Source organism: Aulonocara stuartgranti, assembly GCF_965226115.1.
Source record: "Aulonocara stuartgranti genome assembly, chromosome: 3".
Lineage (NCBI taxonomy): Eukaryota > Metazoa > Chordata > Actinopteri > Cichliformes > Cichlidae > Aulonocara > Aulonocara stuartgranti.
In genome coordinates this window covers 46,200,667-46,220,687 of record NC_138941.1, presented here as the reverse complement: position 1 = coordinate 46,220,687, position 20,021 = coordinate 46,200,667, and the positions used below count along the sequence as shown (strand labels likewise).

At 42.4% G+C, this 20,021-nt stretch overlaps 1 protein-coding gene across 2 annotated transcripts; it reads left to right on the top strand.

The window, feature by feature from the left end:
- Positions 1–539: 539 nt before the first annotated feature.
- Positions 540–17,684, top strand: khnyn (KH and NYN domain containing). Of its 2 annotated transcripts, XR_014275892.1 has the most exons (10): positions 540–842; positions 2,811–3,069; positions 6,188–6,322; positions 8,271–10,087; positions 11,660–11,790; positions 13,735–13,831; positions 13,970–14,077; positions 14,304–14,405; positions 14,492–16,660; positions 16,868–17,684. XR_014275892.1 is itself a non-coding variant. In XM_082528201.1 (9 exons), exons 2-9 carry the CDS (start codon positions 2,848–2,850, stop codon positions 14,883–14,885), a joined length of 3,006 nt encoding a protein of 1,001 aa, XP_082384327.1. In that variant the 5' UTR covers positions 540–842; positions 2,811–2,847; the 3' UTR covers positions 14,886–17,684. The 2 variants fall into 2 exon arrangements, 1 of the variants encoding a protein (XP_082384327.1); XM_082528201.1 differs by having other exon boundaries at positions 14,492–17,684.
- The last annotated feature ends 2,337 nt before the right edge of the window (positions 17,685–20,021 follow it).

The window sequence follows — 20,021 nt, the reverse complement described above, 5'->3', positions numbered from 1 at the left end:
AGCTCTCTTCCTGTCTTCGAGACAGACAAACTACCCCCCTTTTTTCCACCTCGAACCGTGGACGGAGACTTTTATTAAAAACCTGCAAATTTAAAAACAAATATCTTTTTTTAAATTTGAGCTACTGAAAGAGAAATGCGTCACCAAACAGCCCAGCTTTCCACTTTACAAAGCCTGTCAGTGAGCAAAGTGAAAATTTTTTAGAAAAACTAGAAAAGGAGCGACAGAAAAACCCGTTCTGACGTCAGTGGAAATCCCCTCTATCTCCATTGTGACTCTGACAAAAGTCAACACCTAAATGTATTTTAAAACACATGTTCCGATGCGTGGTTTAATCACACAGTCGTATATTTTTGTCCAGCTTCACGTAAACAAAAGACAAAACCTATGAGCCCTCCTTTATTTGAATCAATAAAGGAGCATACCGTCAATTCTTTCTGTGTCCGGTAATTCTCCCTTGCAGCCGCGCACGGCCTCGGCAGGGTTATTATCATCAGGGTATTACTACAGGTGACCCAGTAAGAGGTAACCACCCGGGCCTCGCTCGCTGGTTTAGTTTCGGTTTTGTGCTCGGGGGTTTTCACCGGTTGGTATGATGTATGATGTATGATGTCCCTGCCCGGCGCTCACTGGCTTCCTCATCCGCCCGTCCCCTGCTGCCGCCGCCGCTGCAGGGACGTGACTGTGAGCTGTGCTTCCGAGCAGTGAGCGTCGAGGAGCATGTGGTAAACTTTGGACCGCTTGCGTAGTTGTTTTTGTTTTACGGTTGCGGAAGACTGAAGGGGAGCTGCCGCCGCTGTTTCTCCTGGAAACGAAACTTTAACGGCGCGGATCGAGCTCACGTAAGAAAACGACACCGACGCGTTACTGTTATCGTTATTATTTGATGCTTTTATATGTTTAGAAAACATTTTTTGTGTGTTCCGCTAAGAGAAGCGAGATCGTTTCCTGGAATTCAGATCTAATAGAAAAGCGTTTCCCAAACACTCAGGCAGGTCCTAATAGAGCCGAATCATCGGGCCATTGTTTACAGGCTGCTGCTGCTAGATTACAGTTTATTTCTATAAATTAGATCTTTGGCTGGGTGGGAGCTGGAGTGGCGGATGGGCCGTTAAAGCGGATGTTTTGTATGGAGCTGGTAATACTATATGAGTCTTGTTTACATGAACTCCGATGATTTCAGGTACAAAGGTGGCGGAGACGTATTTGTAATGCTGTCATTCTGTGCCCCCTGCTTTGAAATGTGGGTAAGCCTGCATTACAGCGGGTGTTCCCCTAGCCGTTTGACTTGTTGCAGATGACTGTGAGTTACTATATGAGTATTTCCACAAAAAAAGGGGAAACGGTTCCCCTCCAGCCAAGACCTGCTGCATTCAAACACTGCCTCGGTATCACAGGGCTCCCATTATTTCCAGCTTCATATTTTAGTTGTTAGACTCTTCTAGAGCGTGTTTGCATCAGTTATACCCGTGTTTATTGATAACAGGCCATTGGAGCTTCCCTCAGTTTAGGATAGCTTTCTTCTCATTGGCTACATCTGGCAAACAGAAGGCTTGAGCAGAAAATATACACGTAAATGTCATTTTGAGTACACTGTAGTTGTTACATTTATTGTAATCTGGCCAAATGACATGTACTTGAATAGTGAGGATATTTTCCTTGATTTCTTATCATGTAAAATAAATGAACTGTTGATTTTATATATTTCACTTGCATTTTATTCAGAATTATTGCATCATGTTTATGAATTGTGTTTTTGAGTCTGCTTGAAATCTACACCCAATAAGCAAGTCATAACGGCAAACCGTAGAAATTAAGTGATTGCAACCGCACAGGTATACATGCTGGTACCTGCTTGTGTCAGTTATTTTGTAGGTTCTATGCAGGCCCGACGCAGGGCTCTATGTTTAGGTTGAAGATAGACCGGGTTGCTAGTGACCTGCATCAGGTTGAGGTAGGGTTAGGTTTTCATAGGTCCTCTTTTTATGGATAAATGAGGAATGAGTATAAACATGGGCAGCTCAGCTTGACAGGTTTGGAGGCAAGGCTGAGATGGTTTGGACACGAGCAGAGGAGGAAAAGAGGAAGACCGCAGAGGACGTTTTGGATAATAGTGATGGAGAACAGGCAGAAAGAGGGAGGCAACCTCTAAAGAGAGCATCTGAAGTAGGAAGAAGAAGAGTTATCCAGCTGATCTAGACCTCAGAAGCCTAACAGTTGAAACCACAAGCTATACTCTGAACTGGGTGAGCCAAGACCCTCAGGTTCCATGTGCAGTTTCAGGCTTGGAATAGGCTGACAACATTTACTAACCAGTAACTATTTTGATGGTAAACTGATTATGTTTAGATTTTGGACTATTGAACTATTTTTAGATATTTCTTTACATCATTTACGGTCGGAAGAGAGAAAAGGTCAGCATGTGACTGAGGTGTCCAAAAGCTGCACTGACTTGAAACTCCTGTCTTTCGCTGATGTCAGGAAAGATTCCCAGCAGAATGAAATAGAGGAAATGACAAGCTTCCCTCAGACGGGAAAATTCGTAACTGGTTTTCAGCAGGAGCTGCTTAAAGATAGTTAAAATCTACTGTGAGACCTGGTTATCTCTCATGCTTTTTTTGGACTATGTGAGTTCACCTTTCTAAAACTGTAAACATCTTTTTACCCATGTTAGAAAAAAGCCAGCTGTAGTTATCCAAAACACCAGACACTCTAATAACTAAGATATTGACTGGCAGCAGTCTTAGTTTATATGTTTTCTTCCTTTAACCTTTTTTAACCCGACGGATACTGAAATGTGTTTTTCGCAGTATGTTCGACCGTCTGTCACCAATTTAAGAAGAAAGGATGGATGACGAGAGAAGCGACGCAGGCGGAGGAGAGGCGGAGTTGGAGGATGAGTTTGCGTGCGCCGGGATGCTGCGGGGGTCTCTGACCTCCCTGCACAGCACGGTGGAGCGGATATTCAGTGTGGCGTTCAGCATCGGGGCGGACGATTTGCCTCACGGCAGCAACGGCCAAATATGGCTGAAACTGCGAGGGCCGAGCGCCAGTGTGAAAGCCGCCAAGGTGAGGCCCTGCTCTTGTTTATAATGCCCTATCAGTCCAGAACAGAGATAAGTTATTAGGCAGTGTGGCTCATAAACACGATGGAAGTTGACTTTGCCAGAGGTTGCTCTCTGCAGTAACCTCTGGCCAAGTCCAGTTTCACTTATCAGTAATTCTAACTGGTAACTGAAACTGGACTCGAGTTCACATTAGTGGTGCTAATTTTTCCTTATCCAGTGTCACTGCATTGATTTTACGCTTTAGTTTAAAAAGTTGCCACAGCAGTGAAAGAAAACAAGCCAGAATACCATTTATGGGGAGCTTTAGCAGTTAAGTAGTAATCATCAGCTGATAGCTCAAGGGCCACTCTGTTACCAGAGTGGGAGGGGCGTGACGGTGGGAGGGGCGAGACAATGACCCATATTTGCTTTATAACCACAACAAACTCACTGTGATGAATTATACACCTTCTATTTAGAGCTGGATCAGGTGACCTTAGTTACGTGTTTCTTTCTATTATTGTATCATCTTTACATTACAATATAAAGTCTTGAGGCCACTGTTGTTGTGATTTGGCTCCATATTAATAAAACTGAACTGAATTAATGTATGTGCTGTGACTTACTTAGAAGTACTGCAAAGAGAGCCAGAGAGACATCAAAATGTTCAAAAAGCACACCTCGCTGCTGCTAATCAAGCAGGAGGGAGGTACGAGATAAAGTGTGCGTCTGAGTAGTCAAATATTTGCGTTCGGTAGCTGGAAATTACTTAAGAGCTGTGAAACTGAAGCGCTTTCATCACCCCTACTCTCATTTCTCGGCAATATCCCTTTTAAGGATTATTTGCCCGTTCGTTACTTTGAGCTTCTCATCACGATCTGTCAGATCAGGAGGCCTTTTCTTTCTCTTTTAGTATTTAATCTTTCTTGCATCAACTTTCACAGGAAATCTTTTCTTCTTTATCCGAATCACAGCCTTTATCTCCGGGGCTGCCTAAGCCAGTTTTTGGCTTTTTTTAACCTAATCACTCAATGTTAATGGAAAATTGTATTTAGTAGTCAGTATAATCTTTTAGTGATATAAGTTTGCATATGGTAGAATACTGCATGTAGTTATTTGTATTAGGAAATATTCAACCATGTATACTTAGAGGCATATAATTAATTGTGTGTGATCTTTAACAGGCTGCAAAGGCTTGGTGTGTATTCCACACTAGGATGCACACCCACATCCTGGGAGCACGAGAAAGATCGTACTTTCTCTTATTGTTTTATGGTAGGATTAACGTAGCTACGTTTGTTTTAGTTAAGTGCTCTTTTGTTTAGATGAACTGCAGGACTTCCTCACTGTGTTATCTAGGGTGAACCATCTAGGGTGAGGGGGAGGCTACCCTCTTCCTGACCAAGGATGTTTGACCCTTTGATCAGCAGTAACACACACACACACACACACATACATTCAATGGAGTATAAAATAAAGACCAGGGCAGTTCCTCACCGGAGTCTCTCAGTAGGGAGCTGCCCTTGCTAGCAAGAACTCTGTGTGTTTCTCTTCTCTGAGTCTTTACTGAAGAAGTGTTTTAGAATATTTTCCTTAACACTCAAGTAAACAAGTTTCCTGTGCAATCATTCAGATTTTACTATTTTTTCAGTATCGTCGACCGCCCCGCTTTCTCCATTGTGCACCATATCTCTGCATCCTCGTGCAGGGCTAACCCACTTTTGTCATTAATCCAGCTGTAAATTTATTTGGGTTTTTTGTGTCTACAGTCTACTGAGTGTTAAGGGACCATTCCCAGGTAATGACTCACCAAAGTTTTTTAAGTGTTGTTTCACCCGTTAGGTTTCAGTCCACATATGCAAGCGCCTGTTGACACATGCAGTCAGAAAGATTCGTTCACTCATACAAAGACTAGCAGACTGATGCACTGCAAAGTCAGTCGCTGTAGTGTTACAGTAGTAGCTGTAATCACACCATTGTCGGGCATATAGGCAGTTTGAGAAGACATGCAAACCATACGTAGGTGGACTTCCTCTTTGCTAAAGGCCATTTTGGGAGACGCAAATATCAGCTTGACTGAGTGATATGTCAGTGTATTGTGTTTTATTTATTTTTATATTGTTTTACTGTCCTGTGTTAGCTGTGTCTAAAAACATTCTCCTTCATGTGCAGACCGCAGCTGTGGAGGTTCAAACGAGAATAGTAGGTGTAAAAATGACCAACGGAGGTGGAGATAGAGTCAGTCAGTGGATCTGCTGCAGCTGCTGTCAGCGAGATGATTTTATAAACATAAACTATAATAAACTGCTTATTACCTTTCCTGCTTTCTTTAACGTCCGCAGCTAGATTAGAGCGTGGACGTTGCAGACTTTGAAACTTTAGCACAAATAGGGGAAGGTGGATCTCCTGTGGATGGACTTCAGTGGGGTCAGGGTTCAGTCATTCGTACCCACCGCATCGGTCTCTTTGTGCGCCAACGGTGACATCATCACACAGCCAGAGCCATTTATGCTCGCCACAGCTTTTGCAGCAACAGCAAATGGTACGAGGTTACAAAAATCTAGAGGTTCATCATCAGCCAAAACGACACTGGAGCGCTGCTTGTGGTTTTGTTGTGAGACGATTAAATCGAACTCTGGTTTGTTTTCCCCCTCGGTGCGATTCGTTTGTGCAGATGTGAACACGGTGATCACAGCAAAACAACTGCACCGAGACCATTTAGAGGAGGTGGTCTTGGCTCGGTCCCAAACAGACTACGAAGCGTGTTTATGGTGAGAACGTCATCTGACCTCAATCTGACTGCATGTTTGAGCTAAACGCCTTCGCGTAGCTAGATATGCTTTACGAAATGTAAAGTGTTTCCCAGATAAACACAAATTTATCCACGTTATCCACTAGGTAGTACACAATACCTAGACACATCCGGCTAGTAAGTGGACTGACCGTTCTCGTGCAGTCAGTCCTTTGGTGTCTCTGAACTTCCACCTTTCTCTCTAAGTGTAGAAAATAATCAAAACCTTAAATATTCCCAGCACGATGCATGGACAGAGCATTCAACTCTGGCTCTTCCCATGGAGCTTCTTTTTCATAATTACTAAAGTTTAACAACACTATTTTGTTTTTTTGTTTATTTTTTTCAGTTATTTGTGAAAGGAGTTGTGAACCAGGAGGAACAGAAGGAGATTAAGTATCCTGGGGTGCTTCACTGTGTCTTCTGCGGCGCCAAAGGCCTGTTCATGGACAGCCTGATCAAAAGCACCTCAGCACATATAGTGGTAAGAGCTCAACAACAGGCCGGTTTCACAGTAATAGTTACTATAGAGAGGCATTTGTTACACCTTTGTTTGTCTACTACATTGGTTCTCTAACCTTTTAATAACTTCATTATTACTGAATAGATTTTTATTAAAGATGCACAAATTGTAGAAATCTGAGCTGATATTGATATTAGAATAACAACAGTTTTTTTTCTTTTTTTGTATTTATTTCCACTTTTGCCCCAAATAAGCAAAGAAATCCTCCTTATAAACAATACCTGATCTGTTTTAAAGCCTTTCAGTTTGTCATTGCCCAATTTTTAACGGATAGCAACCAATGTGACACAACTGATGTGCATATAATTATGGGTATTAATGTCATGGTCATTTGGGGCATTTAATGATTTCTTTGAAGTGTTCTTTTCCCAGGGTGGGATAAGCACAGCATATATAATCTTTAATAACTTAAAAACAAGAATTGTGTTCACCAGTTTCAATTTGTTATGGATTTTCTCTAGTCATGATATCTAGAACCCATTGGGAGTGTACAGAAGTTCATTTCTGGGTCTCAGAGACTTAAAATGAAAAAAACACGTTAAATGAAAGTAAAAAGGTTTAGAGGGTGTAATACATTAACAAGCTTAGTGTGCCATTATTCACTGATGATGCAACAAAGTGACTAATAGTGTGATATCAAGAGATTACAGTCCTGTTATTCCAATAAGAAATCACATTATTAGTCAATATCAGTTTTACGCCATCAGATGGAAATGTGTCACACGCCTTCCACAAGTTAAAAACTGCCTTCAAAACCAAGACCGTGAAACAGTTTTTGGGAACTTCTGGTCTATTCTTAAGACGACTTATAGAACGTAAAAATGCAACTCTGCATTCTGACAACTTTCTTTTTCAGTATGATTTGTTGCCCGTAAATTTCTTGGAACGTATTTTAATAATCTTACTTAAGAGGAAGAGGAAACTCCAGTAAGAATATTTTGAGGTCCCCATTTTAATGTGTGTAAATGTTTAAATTAAGGCTTAAGGAGTGAGTTTTATGGGTGACTACCTGAGCTAAGTCCATGTCCATGCAGGACCGGAGGAGATGTGGCCCAGTAGTTTTGTCCATATGGTGCACTTTTGCTTTACTATGAGCTTGAGGTCGTCTGGCCATTCTCCTCTGACATCTGGCTTTTCAAACCACTGGCACCATGCACATTCAAAATCACTTGCTTGGTTGATGCTTGGTTTGAACTTGAACGGGTTGTTGCCATGTGACTGGCTGATTAGACATCTGCTTTAATGAACAGTTGAACAAGTGTACCTAACAAAGTGCCCTGTAAGTGTATGTAACTGTACTGGCAGATTTCCACACCTGGAGAAGCCATAGACTGTAATGAAAACATTGCCACCCTGACACCTACCATTGGCCTCTCCCATGGGTTCATAATTCCATGACTTAACTTTACCATTACAGCCGTCACCATCCTGCTTCCTTTTTTTATTTTCTCAGTCTTTCTTAAATAGATTCTGTATTTGAATATGAAGAATTTGTAGGCGAGAATGGTATTTACTCTGTTTGGAGTCTGCTTATAGTTTTGGTTGCACGCAGGTGAATCATCCAGTCTTTCAAGTAGTGATGGTTTATGTTGAAATGCAAATACTGAAATACTCATTGGATACTGTCAGACAATGATTTGTCTTTCTATTAAGTTTTTATTGAATTTTCATTCATTGTATGATATAATGGTCAGTGGATACAAGACCTGAAAATTAACAGTTGGTCCACAATCCATTAAAGGAAACAGCAAAGGCAAAATAAATAAATTAAACATTGATCTGTTTAAGTAGAATTCTTTTATTCTTTTGTTTTGGTCTTTTTTGGTTTAAATGATCTGTTATATTATTATTTTTCAGTCATTGGTAGAACTCAGATTAATGCCTTTCTGTCTTTCTCCTACCAAATCAGGTCGTCTCTCCAGGATTCCTGCTCATATCTGGCCTGGTGGAGCCGGTGGTGCGAGCCTACTCTCTTATTACAGACCTGGTAGAGAGGTATGAGGGCACACAGTCCAAGCGCATGGGGGACGGAGGCTCAGGTGAGTCCCTGGATTCACGACGGGCCTTTAAAACTCTGGTGGAGAAGTGGGAAGACAGGCACATCCTGGATCTTCTTGTGCTGCCAGGATCAGTAAAGGAAATCCTGTTGGACTTGGTGAAAGAAACGGGACTTGGATCAAGCCCTAGTTCATCACTGACTGATGTAAATACAGAGGCAAGGCCACATGGGGATTCAGAGGATAGGTCTAAAATACCCAGTGCCCTAAAGCAAACAGTCCCTGATCCTTCTACCACTACTGAGCGATGGGCTGAAGGGATGGCTGCAGGCACAGGAAATGACTTTGCAAATAAAGACTCCTTCCAGGGTTTTTACATGTCTGCAGGCACCCGAGGGAGGGCAGAGGGTGCTGAAGAAAGACCCGCGCATTCACCACAGGAGGTAGGAGAAGAGCACTTGGGCCAAGCAACAGCATCCGGGAAGGAAAAAGAGCAGGAGTTGCAGCTGTCGATGGGAAACAAGGAGTTTTGGCTTCTTTTGAAATTCTTTACCGCCATGGGATACACAGAGGAGGTTGTGAAACGAGTGCTTGCCAGAACAGGACCTAAAGAGGCATCGCAGATTCTGGACTTAGTTCAACAGGAGCAGGACCGCAGTGACCAAGAGCAGAGGAATCGGGTTCTCCCAAACCCAAAGAGGGAAGACGCTGTCGACCTGAATCAGACAGAGAAAAACCGACCCTGTGAGACAGAACACAGAGAAGATGGGGGAGAAATAGCAGGAGGCGGTGGAGCCATACGTAGCGATGGAGAAACAGAAGAAGGACGAGAGGGGGAAGACGCAACAGGGGATGCAAGACACAATCAGGGAAAAGTCAGTGCAGACGTAATGAATAAAGAGCAAGAGGAAGACTTTGTGCTGGGGGTGTTGAAGAAAGCGGCAGCCAGCTGTGGGTACCCCGAACAGAACGTAACCAAACTGTACAACTTGTTGCCTGATGGATCGACTCACCAGCTGCTCCTGCAGCTGCAGAAAGAGGGAGTCAAAGAGGCAGGAGCCTTCAGAGAAGGACCGAGAGAGATGGATGATGTGGTCTTGGACACTGGCGGGTCAAAACTTCAAATAATACCAGAACTTCAGCCTTATACACCTCCAGAAGAGAGAGAATTCGATGGTCGAGAAAAGATAAGGGTGTCAAGGATTGATAGTAGTGTCCCTATTGAGGGACGAGATATTTGGAATAATAAACCCCAGCAGTCACCGGTGACCTTGTACACCTCACAGCAAAAGCAACACCAGCCTTCAAAGTCACAAACTCCTCACCACATCATCCTACCTGGGGTCAAAGGGCCACCAATGCCTACTTATGCCTCATCCATGGATCCTCAGCTCACCAATTTCCAATCTCATAAGCAACAAGGCAACACCAACTACTTGCCTAATCCATCTCCCACAAAACAGAATCATCATGCTCAGAACAATGGCTCAAAGCACTCCTTTAAGCAAGCCCTTCAAGCTCCTCAGCCTTTATTCCCTGGCACGAAGGACTCGTCTCCCACCAGAGCGATGGACAAACGGGGTTTCGTGTCTACTCCTTCAGTGGTGGTGACAGGAGAGCAGCGATTCTTGGAGAGCCTGCAGATCCCCTTTGAACTCAAGCTGACAGACCAGCCCGGAGACCCAACACTGAGGACGATCATAATTGATGGGAGTAACGTGGCTATGAGGTAAGAATTACAGCAAATAAAGGTCGTACTGGGAAAATGCGGTAAGGTATACAATAGAGTAGAAGATTTATTTTGGTGGGGTGTTTATGAGAAGGGAATATGAGAACAGGAAATATAGATAGTCCTGTTAGGCCAAATGTGAAGGACTTCTTGAGAATTTGAAAACATATTTAGAAATGAGGATCTACTCTTTGTGTCCTTTTGCTCTAAAAGTAAAAGCTTAAAATGAAAGATATAGTTATTATTCCATCTTAGTAGTACATTATGCCACAGTTTATGAATGTGCATGATTAGTTGAGTGCATGTTTACACATTTAAACATGTTATAACAATGGAATTGTGCATTAATAAGATACCCATGCTGCAGTGGGCCTCTGTAAACTTTCCAGGAATGGTGATTGTATTTTCTCATGTAATAGATGGTAAAGGAACACCTGTGGCTGATGTGTAGACTCTGTTTAAAGATTTATAAAGTTGTGATGGCAGTGTGTTCATTAATAATTCTAGTCTGCGATGGGCTTACCTACCCAGCGAGTGGGAGCAGGAAGATAAACTGACCCAGAACTATTGGCGAAGCATGACGTTTACACAGAAACACAAAGCGAAGGGAAGGAACAGAGATCTATGCATGTAGGTGCTAAACAGTTTTTTAAAGGGTTTGATGGGTAAGAGTAGGCACCATCAACAAATGCATATGCTGCAGTCATTTTTACCTCAGAGCTGGGAGTTGCATTGGTCCCGATTTGACCGTGTTACACAGTTACGACCCGGCTCAAAAGCCGCAACAAAAAAGAGAGGAGACGAATACCAGATTGTAGGTGAGAAGAGGTTTTAATCCTAAAATGCATAGCAGGTTGGCTAACATGGCTGGTACCACCAAGGCACGGCTGGTGAGGCTTTTTGAAAGCCTGCCTCAGATATGCTTTTATCAACACCTGACTAGGTGTGGCCAATTACCATCAGCTGAACACACTGAAGAGATTAGGGCTGCAGAGGGACGTAGCAACACATTTTGGTTTCTTCGAACTGCATGGGTAAAGCCTGATGCTCTTCGTATGGCTTATTTGGTGAACCACAAATACACAATAGTGGTAATAGCGAGTGCTAGTTTTGCAGTTTCACTACTGTTTTGCTATCCTGGATTGGGAAGTCTGGTTTGGTGGGCCTTCTCTGACTTTTCGAGTGGAAATTCCAACTTGAAGGGTTATTCTGGTGGAAAATATAAGTGCAACATATCATCAGAGATACAGATGTCAAACAAAGGGGTGATAAGGTCACATGGTCCGATACTGCAGGGGATTAGGAACTGTTTCATGATTAGCATAGTGACATGTAGCCTAGTTCCTCTTAGATGTATTTTTATCTGTTGCTTTTGATTGGACAGCACAATCGTCAAAAGTCAGAGGTTCCAAGAACTGGAAGTCAGCATATTATTCTTCACTGCACTTCAACTTCAATGTTAATGTTTGTTGGAGACGCACATAGTGATAAAAGAGAAAGAAAGTCCAGTGAACTGTGATCATATGAAGCATTATTTGTAACACTTTAATGGCAATCTTCATTTTTCCACAGTCACGGACTGGGTCATTTCTTCTCCTGTCGGGGAATCGCTCTGGCTGTACAGCACTTCTGGGACCGAGGCCATCGTCAAATCAGCGCCCTAATTCCACAGTGGAGGCAAAAGAGCGACCCCAGGGTCAAAGGTAACGCTTTAAAACTTAATGTATTGCTGAAATTGAACTCTTGTCAGTGTCAGGAGAGTGTCATAACGTTATCACATAATGATGTTCTCTTCTCTCACACGTAGCACACAGCAGGAAATGTGAGCAGTTTTTTTATTACTGGAATATACTTGGTTTAAGTTTTGACTTACAGACATGTGAAAAAGAAAGTCTTTCACATGACTGTGTGAATAATTAGGTACACCCAATGAATTGTTGACTTTATCAGTCTCTCATATCATTGTGGAGGAATTTTGGCCCACGTTACAAAATTGCTTCAGTTCGTTGAGGTTTTCAGGCATGAGTTGGTGCGCAGCTCTGTTAAGGTCTATTCACAACATTTCAGTCGGGTTAAAGTCTGGAGTTTTTTCACAGCACCTTGATTTTTTTCTTTTTCAGCTATTTTGTTGTAGATTTGCTGCAAGTGCTTTCTATCTAACATTCACATGCATTCATTCCCTGATGGATGCATCTATCTATGGATGTTAGCATCCATAGATAGAAGCTTGGGCAACATGCCCAAGGATATTAGCAGATGAGCTGCTCTACCTCCTGGGCTACAGCCAACCCCATGCTGTGCATTATGGTATTATATTAGCATCTACACCAGAAATCTTGTTGTTTTTTCAGATGTAGCCTTTTAAATCTAAGCTGTGCTGTCATGTTCTTTTTAGAGAGATGAGTCTTTCTTCTGGCCGCCCTTAGAAAACAAACCATACTTATTTAGTCTTTTTCTAACTGTGCTGTCACGAACTTGCTAACTGAGCCCTGTAGAGTCTGAGATGTAGCCATTGGTTGTTGTTTTTTTTTGTGTGGTTTTTTTTTTTTACAGTTTCTGTGGATAAATTATTATTATTCAAGTCATTACATTTTTGTCATCATAAGTGAATGCCTGGCTAATCTGGCTCAGCTGTAGAGCAGAGGTTTCAGGGGGCAGTGCCAGGAGAGACTAGTATGCGTTTTCGGTGTCCCATTTAACACAGTAGCATCCTCGGGCTGGGAGAGAACCTCACGGGTGGCAGCTGGAGAAGCCAGAAGAACTGAGCGAAAACTGGGCATTATTTGAGAAGACAATTTTGAAAAGTGGAAGTCAACAAGAAAATAAAGAACACAGGCAAAGCCAAGCACTGTGTCCAAGTGTTTGTGTGCTGGGAAAAACCTGCTAGACTATGGAAGCATGAAGGGTGTATTTAATTTTTCAGAGCACTGGTGTAGGTAGGAGAGCTGTGTAAGCCGAGAGCATGCAGCTCTCAGCTTACATGACACCTTCCTGCTTTTACTGCCAGAGTTTACTGGCCAATACTTCCTTCTGTTCTCACATAGTTGCCACAAAGGAGCTGACAGGTTAAAGTCAGATAAATATAAAGCACTGGAAGAGTGACGTGTGTAGACTTTAGGGCCCCAGCTAAGAAAAATCTTGATTTATGATTCATTTCTTGATAATTTTTTTGTTGAAGTAAGAAACTTAGTTTAGTCTGTCAGAGGTAACAAATGTGTTGCATAAGACACCGTGTCTCCGATCACAATCGAACCAGCAACTTTTGCTTGCTAAGCAAATGTGTTAAACTCAGTTAATAAAAACAAAGCTTTACTGTTGATGAAGCTCAATTTAAATGAGTGATTGAAACTGCAGCTTTAGAAAATATTTCACTAAAAGGTTTAATTCCAAAAATTCTACTTCATGGCTATAACTTCCGCTCTATGAGTGTGTAGCTAGCATCTCATTGGGGTCAGGCTGTGACCCCATTGTTGTGCGTGTTTGCTCCTTGCTCCTGCTAACTCTGGATTCTGCAAAAGACTTCAAACGAGAAAACAAGTCATGCTTGGTGAATGCAGACTTCATGTGAGCTTTCAGCATGCGTGTGGGTGTTTCCCCTCATAGCAGACTGCTTCGTAAACAAAGAGTTGTTTGTGTCTGTCTCTCAGAGAAGCACTATCTGACAGAGCTGCAGCAGCTGGGCCTGCTCTCCTACACACCATCCAGAGAGGTCCAAGGCAAGAGGATCAGCTCGTATGATGACAGGTACAAGACACTGAGATATTGTTTTGTTTACACAACCCATCACATTTCATGTGGTTTTGTTGCTGTACACACTCCAGTCTATCTGGATACAGTTCAGATAAGCCAAAAATTGATACCCATGTCTTTGTGTTTATGCAGAATGATACTGCAGCACGCACAGAAGACAGGCGGAGTGATCGTGACCAACGACAACCTGAGGGACCTCTTGGACGAGTCCCCCGTATGGAGGGACATCATTAAAAAGAGGTAGGGCAGTGCTGCGCAGTCAGGGGGACTGAAATTTTGATTTGCACTGAAATGGTTTCACTCACATTTACCAAATGTAATAAAAAATCAGTCTCCGGACGTTTTTGTCCATTTTTATCTAAAAGATCCAAAAAGTTGGGTTGACAGAAAATACTGTCAACACAACCCTACACAATGTTTTTCACTAAATACATTTTTCCTCTGTGATCTGTTGCTGCTCGTCCAGTCTTCTTCAGTACACTTTTGTCGGGGATCACTTCATGGTCCCTGATGACCCTCTTGGAAGAGGAGGGCCTCACCTGGATGACTTCCTGCGTTCAGAGCATAGGTAACAGACCCAAGATATCCGATCTTATCCAATCCTTTGAGAATAATTTCACATGATGCTTCATTTTCCTTCTCAACATCTTTCAGGAGTCCAAATCCAGGAAATCACTCTTTTGCTGGCTCGGCCTCATCTTTCAGTTCCTCCAAACAGCCACGCTCCCAAACAGAGGTCATCAACTTCCGTGACCGAACACTAGGGGGCGCACTGGACGCTTTGGGAGCAGCCGGCAGGGGTAGAGGAAGGGGACAAGGAAAGGGATGGGACATGGGACAGAAGCAGAAGCAGTATGGTGCTACAGGTCATGGCCAGGGGGTCCGGACCGAGAGGAGTCCTGAAGAAACAGCCAGCCTGAGAGAGCAGCTCTGTCAGGTTTTCCCTAATCAGGACAACATGGTGACGCTGGTGCTGCAGTGCCACTCGGCAGAGACGGACATCAACGTGCTGTCTGATCTGATTTTGGAGCAGCAATCAACAAACTAGAAATCTCTCAGTTTTAGTGTTTCACCATAGAGTTTTCTCACAGAGTTGTTATTCATTTTCTCGTGTGACTATAGACTCTATGTAAAAGATGGATTTTAGCAACTGTGACATCATCCATTGGTTTGTGGTTTGTTTGTTTTTTAATCAGAACCAATGAAGGTGAAGTGGATTTAGCTGAGAAAATTAGAATATTGTACACTCAGTTTTGGCCAGTGTTGCCAACTTAGCGACTTTGTCACTATATATAGTGAGTTTTCAGGCCTCCTCAGCATCTTTCTTTCTAAAAAGCGACTAGCGACAAATCTGGCGACTTTTGGTGGTGTTATTAGGAAGACTTAGAACCACTTTTTGACGTGAAAGCACGTATCACTCTTTCTCTCAACAAGCAGCGGATGTCGCCATGGGCACCTCGCCTGTGCCAAAGCGCTCACAGGTGACGGATTGTTGTCACGCAGCAGTCGCAACCCAGCTGCTGTCAGAGCAGGAGATGTTGACCCCCTACGCCTCCAAAACTGCAAATGAATGGCGCATGAGTGACTGACTGTAACACAGTCAGTTCTTCTTTTACTCCAACTTTTTGCAAATCACAAAGTTTAAAGCTACACACACACAAAGTAATTCTGCCAGAGTGCCTATTTCAGGTCACTTTTGCCAGTACCCAGCCCAGACACAGGAGGTGGGTTAGAATTGTGACATAAAAAAACAATAATTGCTAAAAGAAATTTAATTTGTAGTTCTAAATATATTCTAAATTAATTTATTGTGTTTTTTACTCACTTTATGTCTCTTCCACGATATTTCTCTCTCCTACAACATAGGTTACAATTACATAAGCATGACCAATTGTGCAAATTAGGTAATGACATTATTTAGCAACTTTTAGGACAGCGATTTTCCTTACTGAGGAGTTGGCAACACTGGTTTTGGCTTCACATTTCAAATTCGGAGGTTACATCCATCTCCCATATACAGTCTGTATGGATATAGCACAACAGCAACTACAAAGATAGATAGATAGATAGATAGATAGATAGATAGATAGATAGATAGATAGATAGATAGATAGATAGATAGATAGATAGATAGATAGATAGATAGATAATTAAAGCTAAAACTAGACCTGCTCTGTCAACTGAACCAGAAAAATCCCTCAGTGATTGTCAGTTCATTATTTGTGTTTGTTGTTTTGATTTTTCTTTCAGAACTATACAGATGTATTATTCTTCTACATTTATGCATTGCTGTCAGTGTTTATTGTGTATTTTATGTTAGTCTGATTTCTGTCAAAGCACCAGTAAAACTGAAGACATTCCAGTGTAGCTTTAATGCCAAATACTGGCATGCTAACACACCAAACTAATGTGAATATATGGTTAATACATTAGTTAGCATTCTGACGCATTAAATTGACATCCAAAAATTTGGTCAAGACATAAGTTAGGATGCTAAATCACCTAATTGACACACAAACATATGGTTAACGCCTTAGTTAGCTTGCTAATTACCAAACTAACACATTAGCATGAATATATTAGCTAGAATGTTAACATACATAGTTAGCGTTTTAGCATGCAAAAACACCAAATTAACATTTTGGTTCTGACACACCAAATTAATGTAAATATATATAAACATATTGGTTAGCATGCTAATATTGACATTTAGCTTTAGTACAGCTTCCTAGGTTTAAGTTGGTTTTATGGTTGAGCAGAAGTAGCAGGGACTGCCCGTCCACCTGCAGTGAGCGCTGTTGTCAGATGGAGGCAGTGTACAAGGTATGTTACCGCCATTGTGCAGGCTACTTTTGTTTGTCTGTGAGCGAATTTTTTACATACAGAGAGCTGAAGTGAAACCGAGTGTTAAAAACTATGAAAATATTACTGCAGCCACTGTCTGTGCTATTCGTGCTTTATTTTTTTAGTCATTTTTCGAGGTTCTCCGATTCCTGGTGAACTCTTCTATTGCTCCCTTCTCTATTCCAGCCCACTTGTCAACCAGTCAGCATTCTGCAGTTGCAAATATCATCCACTTACAGCAACCTGCAGCCTAGATCTCAAAGGACTGCATGGGAGAGCGTCTTGGGTGGGGGAAAACCCCCCTGTTTGACCAAAAGCTGTACGCAGATGGACACATTTGTGACCATAAAACCAGCCTTAGAGACACTAGCTCAGCAACAGAGTCTTATTTTTATTTTTTGGTATTTTTATAAGACTAATATAGTCATTGCGTAATGACACCTATTAACTATCTTTCTCCGGGTAGTTTTAACTCTGGGAAAACGATTGTGAATCCCATATGGTATCATAACAGAGCCATTTTATAAACAGTTAGTCTGCTTTGGGTAATATAAAATTACATATTTTGTGTATTTTTCTGTTGTTTTTCCTTTAATTTTACAGCCACCAGTTTACTTAGAAAATAGGCTGAAAGATTTCTCAGAGGTACATAGTTGGCACTGAGAATAGATTTTTGGATATACAGTAACTGGTGTAAGAGTGTGTCATGCTGAGAAAGTAAAAACCCAACTTTGCAAAAATCTGCACAATTATATATTTTAACTTATTTTAATTAGGTCTTTTGTTTCGCATAACTTTGGTTATGAGTCTATAATTATATCTTTAAGGTATGTCTGGATGAAGAAATTAAGAGCAAACCAAAACATGGAAAATTCATTCTTCATCCAAATGTCATTGTTAATGTGGGCTACTTCCGTGTGAGTAAATAGCCGTAATCTTATTTGTATTGTTAATATTTATATATTTTATTCTTGTTCTTAATTAAAATATTTTTTAAATGGTGTTTCTATTGTCCTCTGTCAATTTCTGTCCTGTGTCCATCAGGATGTATTGTTCTCCAGCTAAAGCGAGGGAGTATGTAATCAATTGCGTTTGTTTGTCTGTCCGTCTGTTTCTTAGCAGTCTGGTTTTTGAGATATCATTTTTGAAATTTTGTGTGACGGTAGATTGCTAAAAACAGCTGTATATTACCCACAGCTTACTCGATCATCTTCAAGCCTCACAACAATAATCCAGGCCTTGGGAGATGTAAGGCCTAGGAGGGCTAAGCATTTGATCTTAACCTTCATTGTTCGTCCCCAAGATCAAAGCTCACCTTCAAGAAATATATGAAGAAACCGTCCATCCATCTTCGTGCTCTTTATCCAGGGCCGGGTCGCGGGGGCAGTGGCCTAAACAGAGAGGCCCAGACCTCCCTCTCCCCAGCCACCTCCTCCAGCTTGTCCGGGGAACACCCAGGCATTCGTAGGCAAGCCAAGAGATATAATTTCTCCAGCATTTCCTGGGTCTGACCAGGGGCTTCCTCCTGGTGGGACTTGCCCGGAACACCTCACCCAGGAGGCGCCCAGGGGGTATATTTGTCAGTTGCCCGAACCACCTCAGCTGGCTCCTTCCAATGCGAAGAACAGCAGCTCTACTCTGAGCCCCTTTCGGATGGACAAGCTTCTCACCCTATCTCTAAGGGAGAGGCCAGCCACCCTTCGGAGGAAGCTCATTTCCACCGTCACTACCCACAGCTCGTGACCATAGGTGAGGGTAGGGACGTGGCTTGCAAAAGTATTCGGCCCCCTTGAACTTTTCCACATTTTGTCACATTACAGCCACAAACATGAATCAATTTTATTGGAATTCCTCGTTAAAGACCAATACAAAGTGGTGTACACGTGAGAAGTGGAACGAAAATCATACATGATTCCAAACATTTTTTACAAATAAATAACTGAAAAGTGGGGTGTGCGTAATTATTCAACCCCCTGAGTCAATACTTTGTAGAACCACCTTTTGCTGCAAGTCTTTTAGGGTATGTCTCTACCAGCTTTGCACATCTAGAGACTGAAATCCTTGCCCATTCTTCTTTGCAAAACAGCTCCAGCTCAGTCAGATTAGATGGACAGCGTTTGTGAACTGCAGTTTTAGATCTTGCCACAGGTTCTCGATTGGATTTAGATCTGGACTTTGACTGGGCCGTTCTAACACATGGATATGTTTTGTTTTAAACCATTCCATTGTTGCCCTGGCTTTATGTTTGGGGTCGTTGTCCTGCTGGAAGGTGAACCTCCGCCCCAGTCTCAAGTCTTTTGCAGACTCCAAGAGGTTTTCTTCCAGGATTGCCCTGTATTTGGCTCCATCCATCTTCCCATCAACTCACCAGCTTCCCTGTCCCTGCTGAAGAGAAGCACCCCCAGAGCATGATGCTGCCACCACCATATTTGACAGAGGGGATGGTGTGTTCAGAGTGATGTGCAGTGTTAGTTTTCCGCCACACATAGCGTTTTGCATTTTGGCCAAAAAGTTCCATTTTGGTCTCATCTGACCAGAGCCCCTTCTTCCACATGTTTGCTGTGTCCCCCACATGGCCTGTGGCAAACTGCAAACGGGACTTCTCATGGTTTTCTGTTAACAATGGCTTTCTTCTCGCCACTCTTCCATAAAGGCCAACTTTATGCAGTGCACGACTAGTAGTTGTCCTATGGACAGATTCCCCCACCTGAGCTGTAGATCTCTGCAGCTCGTCCAGAGTCACCATGAGCCTCTTGGCTGCATTTCTGATCAGCGCTCTCCTTGTTCGGCCTGTGAGTTTAGGTGGACGGCCTTGTCTTGGTAGGTTTACAGTTGTGCCATACTCCTTCCATTTCTGAATGATCGCTTGAACAGTGCTCCGTGGGACGTTGTTTCTTTTTGTAGCCTAAGCCTGCTTTAAATTTGTCAATAACTTTATCCCTGACCTGTCTGGTGTTTTCTTTGGACTTCATGGTGTTGTTGCTCCAAATATTCTCCTAGACAACCTCTGAGGCCGTCACAGAGCAGCTGTATTTGTACTGATATTAGATTACACACAGGTGCACTCTATTTAGTCATTAGCACTCATCAGGCAATATCTATGGGCAACTGACTGCACTCAGACCAAAGGGGGCTGAATAATTACGCACACCCCACTTTGCAGTTATTTATTTGTAAAAACTGTTTGGAATCATGTATGATTTTCGTTCCACTTCTCACGTGTACACTACTTTGTATTTGTCTTTCACGTGGAATTCCAATGAAATTGATTCATGTTTGTGGCTGTAATGTGACAAAATGTGGGAAAGTTCAAGGGGGCCGAATACTTTTGCAAGCCACT